Genomic DNA, 6805 nt, shown 5'->3' with positions numbered 1-6805 from the left:
GAAGGAATGGTGATTACAATCAATTAAGACTGGTGACAAAGCACCAACAATAACGCTGTTTGTGTGTGTGGGAGCTTGTGTTTTATTCACGCATCCTTCCAAACTACCCTGTTTTGTGTAATCAACATCTGTTGTGACAGGCAACCTCCTCCTTCCTCAGAATGGCCCACTTCAGATAATGAGTGTCATACCAAACTGCAGGGCAAAGGCTGATTTTACTCCTCTTTTTTTTTTTTTTTTTTACTCCTCCTCTTTGGCCTCCCGCTCTCACCACCCTCTGTTCCCTCTCCTATCACTCAAGACATCCATTGTGCAGAACCTTGAACAAGAGAGACAAACACTCTCGCAACATTGTCAGGGCTCAATATGTGTGGGTGGTATAGATGAAATAAAATACAGTCTTGTCTTCTTTTCTGGAGAGTACAAGATCCCTCACAGTCGACTACTTAACACTGACATTCTTGTCAATGCTTTTTATTTTGCTTTCAGTGTTGAGTTATTCTAACAAAGGCCTTTTTTTCTGAGACTTGTCTCACATTTTCTTTGACGATTGTTCCTCCCTTTCTTGCTATGTAAGTGATTTTTACAACTGTATTTGCAGCACATTCATATGCACTTTTTAATTCATGAAAATAAACAGATTCACCGGGTTGCTTTGTTTGTCCCCGGTGGTTTAGGCGCCATCTCCTGGTAAATTTGGTCATCCAAAATCTCACTTGAGTTCAATAAATAGAAAAAATAAACCTATTTTTATCATAGTAGACTTTATATTATAATGCTATGTCTGGGGTGAAAAGCAGTATTGCATAATGTGATATGTGATAGGGGGGACAATGGCACGGTTATGGTTATATGTCCATTTCTTTTTCATAAGTAGACTTCAAGTCGGAAAAGATTTCTCAGTCACAAAGTTGAACTCTACAGTCTAAGCTCTGTCTTCAATGAGATATGTCTAAAATGTGTGAATAAAATAATTCTCCCAGCTTAGCCTCAAAATTAATTGCCTCCAAAATAAGAGAGATAGGTTCAGACAAGCGAACATGTGAGATTGCACGGAATGTCAGTTTGTTGGGGTTGATTAACGGATGCATCCAATTTCTTCAACTTTAAGATTCATCTCAGAACGTAAACACTTTTTTGTTGTTTTCATTTCCAAGATGGAATTTGCTGTCTGCACAACCATGTAGAACAAATTATTTTTGAAAATCCATTAAAGCCGCGAGCACGCTAAACTCTGTTCAATTTATCATAACCCTAAGTTTACGTTAACTGCAGGAGAGCTCTGCTATTTAAAAACAAAAATCCCTTGTATTCATATTAATTCATCAAAACCTCCAGTTTAAAGTGTCAAGTGGCAGCGGCTTGAATGAGCAGTGAAGCTGTTCTACCTTTTTTCTCTTTGTAAGTGTCACTGTAGAGGATAGTGAATATCAGAAAATACAAGTGCCTTTGATCTGGAAGTTAGGGTCCTTGATTCAATCATAACTGCAACAAATGGTGCATTCATTGTGGATATGAGACCCGCAGTATTTTTAATCCAGGCTTTGACTATAATGTGAGAACTCTGAGCTGGAGATAACTACAGTAAGACTTGATAGGCATTGATGTGCATTTATACAGCATGAGAAACATGAACAATCATTTTACACTCATACTACAGAATATTCTGTCAGATAAAACACCTAAACCTACATTTAATGGACCTTTTTTTTTTTTTTTTTTTACAGCAGACACATTTACCCACTTCTCATAGCAGGAAACGCACACGTGCTTCAATAACATTAATGGTGATTCTGGTCCATTTAGAGCCAACACGTACACTACCAACTCTTTCATTGAAGCCCTTGAAAGGCTGAAAATGACTAGTCTCGTTTGTTAATGATTAGTAGATTAATCGATAAGTGAATTGACAGAAAACTAAGTAACTACTACAAATTAAACAACTTTTGATCATTAATTAATTAATTGTTAAGTATTTTTTTAGGCAAAAACCTATATTAAAATATTAATATATCGAACTGAAGATCTTTGGGTTTTTGACCGTGGGGCGGACAAAACAAGCACTTGTAAAGTAGGCTACGATGGGAATTTTAACATTTTTTTCTGAAATTGTATGCATCAAACTATTATCGAGAAAATAATTTGCATATAAATCCGAAATGGAAATAATTTCTGGTTACAGAATGATCCCAAACATACAGGCCATGGTGTACAATATGTTTTCTATTTACGTTGAAGCAAGTCCATCTGTCCTCTTCATTCCCATATATTTATATACTGTTGTTCCCGGCGATTTGTGCTTACCTACTTCAAACACCAGAGGGCGCTTGGGAGCTATTAAACAGCCAGACTCCAATCTCCTATTATCAGACGTCTATTGTGTGGAATAAAGTGGAATCGCTTGTCTTTTAGACTGAAGATGGGTGCCAGTCTTGAACCTAAAGTTCACTGCGAGACATTGCACACATGCTTGTCGTTCCCATTTTTCCAAGAGGTAACGTTGACAGTGTGGGACTCGAACGTGACGAAACCTTCTTCACAGGGCGTTAAACTACAAATGTGTTAAGTATACTGAAAGGTTAACATGCATGAAAACAAGCCCATTGGAAGTGCAAGGTGGAACGGTTGTAAACAAGGAGGCGTATTCTTCATATCATCTGACCACTCCTCTCTGTCAGGCTGCGCTTCCGTGTTTACACACCCACTAAACACAACAACAGGACTCTAGCGGCCGTCGGCCGAATGTTTACCGAGCAGGCATAGAGCGGTGGTGAGGAAAGTGACAGTCGCACTGGAGGCTCGGTGTATGGTGAAACACAGGTGATTTCAGCTTCCACGGTTGCATTTCACAGCGGTATGTTCACTCGAAGGGGGCATGGAGACGTCAAGAAATCTACACAGAAAGTTCTGGACCCAAAGAAGGATGTACTGACCCGGCTCAAACACCTCCGGTCCCTGTTAGGTGAGTGAAATGTCACACCGGGGCTTCTGATGCTGCACCGCTGAGCTGTTAGCTAGTCGAGCTAGCTAGCTGGCATCAGCAGACAAGCTAACGTCAAACACGGCGTCAGGTTAGCTGGCTGGCTGTCACTGCGGTGGCGAATGCGAGCCAGCTGACAGGGGAAATCATTTCGCACAAAAAACACCTCCGGAATTGGAAGTGTTTGCCACTCACCACAAGTTTTCATTGATTTTTTTTACGTTCTAATATCAGACAAGACTCACTGAGATAAGGCATGGATGCTAGCTAATGTGAGCTAGCTCCCCTTGTGGCTAACTAGCTAGCCAATGCTAGCTGATGCTGCCTTGTCAGTCGCCTCAGAAGCAGATGCCCATCACAAGCCTTTGTTGTCATTTAGTCCCGTGTTATCCTGGCTAGTATTTGCAACTCTGGCTCGACACCTGACAAACACAGCTCACATATGTTTGTATGCTTAATGCTGAAGTGAGAATACAGCTTTCTTCTAGATCTGTAGCAGGTTGAGCTGCTATCAAGTGACTCTATCCTAGGGATGTTGTGTATTTTACTGATGTGGAAACAGAAAATATAAACGTGAAGAAACTAAATTGGTGATTTCCTTTTTGTTTCTTTCATTGGACAAGGAAGTGCAGTGTTTATGGCTGTCACAAGGCGGTTGTGTGACTGTTGTTACAACCCCTGTCCTAGTTTATGGTCTTCTAAAGAGACATTACTTGTGCTGCACATTAGAGTTTTGTATTACACATAATGGAACCTGTTTCATTCATTGATCAATCTAAAAGAGTCGTATAGTGGATTTCTTTGCCCCTATGAGTCTGAATGTCAAATCCACATGCATGCTAAATAGTTTATGTACATCCTGTTTTGCTGAACTGAGTCCACATGACTTTATAGTATAACTTCAGTTGTATTTTAGGTACGCAGGTATACATTTTTCTGTTGCATCCCACCTGAGTAGACTCATTCTGTTACAACCAAGATGACCTTCATAGTACCGGTACTGTATATTTGTACTGATTCACTTCTGTTATTCATATGCATAGTACCACAGACAGAACAGGGCCAGTAGGTACTTTGGGAGAGTGTGGAAAGGGAGGAAGTTGTCAGGAGGGAATTGTATTGAATGGAGGAAAACAGCAATGGATTCGTTATAAGTGCAACATACTGTACGATGTGCTTTCTCTCCAGAACTTCAAAGTAGGTCACTTATGCTCAAGTATCGCTCTGTACCCGAAGAGTTTGTATCTAAGGATTGTAATGCAGTTTGATATGTAGTCTAATGGACTCGTGGTATTTATACTGGAGGTTGACCACTATGGGCTTCTCACTGGCTGATGCTGATGTTTGGAGAACAGGGCGGCTGATGTATAATGCAGAGATATTGTTGTTGGTTTTATGTTGTTTTTCTGATTACAACAATTTAATTATAATAACAAATGAGAGACAAAAATGCTGAACTTTAATGAAAATGTAGTTAACACTGCATTGTCTATTTTTGACCCGTTTGACAGCAGTACAAATACCCTAAACGTCATTCTTTTAGCCTGACATTTGATGACTTTTCCTAAAGTGACCCAAAATACACAAAAATGAAAATATTTAAAATGTTATACTTTTGAACAGGTGCTACAAGTTTTTGTACACTGAGGCTGTTTCGGGTCAAATTTGACCCGTATCTATTGAGATGGATTTTAGATCTACCAGTGTGGGTCAAGTCAAGGAAAATGGTGGTTTTAGGGAATCTTGAAACTGTACAGGCCATGTCTATGTGTATTTGTTATGGAACAGTGGTGACAGAGTTCAAGGGGGGCCTCGACACTGTCACGAGAACTGTCTGTGTTCCAACAACATTTGCACAGGTTCCCGCAGAGACAGACACCTGCTGGTCTTTGAATATGGTTATATTATAAACTCCAACAGTTCCAGAATGTTCATGTCATTTTCAAATACAATATATTTAAATCATGATGGCTTTTATGTCTTATGTAAAACAGGACATGATAATGTGTAATAGTAGATGTTTTTGTCCAAAAACGAATGTTGTAAAACTTAAAAAATACACTCTCCCTGCTCTCTGACACATTTATTAAGGGTTAATCATACAGTTATTAATGAGACATAAGCTATTTAGACATTCTAAATAGATCTGTAGTTAAAAATTTGGTATGGACACTTACTATGAGGGAATTCTGGGTCAAAATTGACCCGAGCCATACTGTGAAGGCATTAAATATAAACAGTATGTAAGGGTTAAATAGATCTGCACTCTGTCTGCAGTGCACTTATTTTAAAGAAAACAATTATTAACTAAATAAATGTCCACTGGTCATTTAAAAACAACAACTTAGGAATGAAAAACAGACTTTAAGTGCACATTATCTCTTTTTATATTTTGTGACATTACTTTATGTGCAATTATGCACTTTTAGGCAAAGCGTGAAACTCTGCTTGCAGTAGCAGTGGAAGTCATTGGAAAGAAGGAATCCCTTTTAGAACACGGCATCTTTTAGATGTTCAGGGTTTGAACTGTTTGTCGACCGATGCATGCTTGGGGTCAGACATGCATGCATCAATCCTAGTGGCATGTTTGCTGTTTTATTGATTTCTTGCACAGCTGTGACGGCCAGTATCACAGTTTTCAGTTTGCTCGAACAGAAGTGTTAACACGGCTAGCCCGGATCTCTCTGCTATCACAGCACACCTTCAATGTCAAGACCAGTACGACCAAAGTGGAGGTCACTACCGAGCTCTGCATGCTCTCTGTTGTTCTTCCACTCGTGTGCAGCTGAAGATAAGGCTGCTCTGTTTGTCCAGCAGCTGATAGAAGGGCCTCCACGTCGATGTCCCCCGAAACCTCCCTGATTCCACCGCGCTTTCAGCTAAGTAAGGACTTCCTTCTGGTGCTGCTGCTTCCTGTGTGGACAGGAAGCAGTGGTGAGAGACGGGGTGCTGTGGAGGACGGGACAGGGACTTGAGGGAGTATAGCTGGCCTCTTTTAATTGCTGACAGCGGGGGTTTTTTTCTACTAGTCATTCGATTTACAAGAATAACTTTTGCCCTAGATGGAAGAATTCCTTCGTGTGATGTCCGTTAAATGTATACAGCTCTGATCTTTCAGTGACATTAAACATCATAACCTGTATGAGAATTTGCTTCATATGTCATCTTAAATTTCAATATTACAATATTTGTACACAAGTTGAGTTAACGGACCCCTCAGAGTTCATTGTCCGTTATGCTTTATGATGTTTCAGTGAAGTATTTTGTAGTTTAAGTCTCATTTCCTGTGTAGTTCCAGGACCAGAGGTCATGGTAGCAGTGGTATTGGAGTTGAAAGTGCAATCTGTGGTCGGGGCTATTTCCAGAGCGGCCCTGTATTGGTTTTCTGCTCACTGGCTGGGGCAGATCTGTGGGGATAGAGTGTGAAAGCTGCTGCATGTTAATTTGCCGGTCATGCCTGGCTGGATTTGGCTGAGGTTGTTCATTACAGGAGCCCAGCAGACCACCTGATCGTTCACTGCTTCTCTCAATGGACGCGCTCCTTCTCAAAGTCATTCTCCAGCACAGCCCCAAGTCGTTGTTTGAGCATGGGCCCTATGGTTGAAGGACAAACATCTACATTACCTAATCTCCATCTCAAAGAGCTTTTGTTTGTTTCCTTTTGTTCTCTTCAACTGCTGTAAACAAGCTCGTCTCGGACCTGTTGGTGAACTGCATGGGAACAACAGTGAACGTGTGCAGGTGTTGTTAGTGACAACAGGCGTGTGTGTGTGTGTGTGTGTGTGTGTGTGTGTGTGTGTGTGTGTGTGTGTGTGTGTGCCACGC

General features: G+C 40.6%; 1 protein-coding gene across 7 annotated transcripts in view; it reads left to right on the top strand.

The window, feature by feature from the left end:
• The first annotated feature begins 1795 nt into the window (after positions 1-1795).
• Positions 1796-6805, top strand: part of ralgapa2 (Ral GTPase activating protein catalytic subunit alpha 2) — an 85386-nt gene continuing 80376 nt past the window's right edge. For 4 of the 7 annotated variants that reach the window (XM_031847145.1, XM_031847142.1, XM_031847146.1 and 1 more), the window contains exon 1: positions 1797-2962. In XM_031847145.1, the coding sequence (XP_031703005.1) occupies positions 2857-2962 (106 nt within the window). In that variant the 5' untranslated portion in view covers positions 1797-2856. Of the gene's footprint in view, positions 2963-6805 lie in introns of all 7 variants that reach the window. The other 3 variants (XR_004212769.1, XM_031847143.1, XM_031847147.1) reach the window with 2 other exon arrangements.

Source organism: Anarrhichthys ocellatus, unplaced genomic scaffold (assembly GCF_004355925.1).
Source record: "Anarrhichthys ocellatus isolate YVR2014 unplaced genomic scaffold, GSC_Weel_1.0 scaffold7, whole genome shotgun sequence".
Classification (NCBI taxonomy): domain Eukaryota; kingdom Metazoa; phylum Chordata; class Actinopteri; order Perciformes; family Anarhichadidae; genus Anarrhichthys; species Anarrhichthys ocellatus.
Note: the sequence above shows the minus strand (reverse complement) of the source record. Positions and strands in the feature narration are given on the sequence as shown.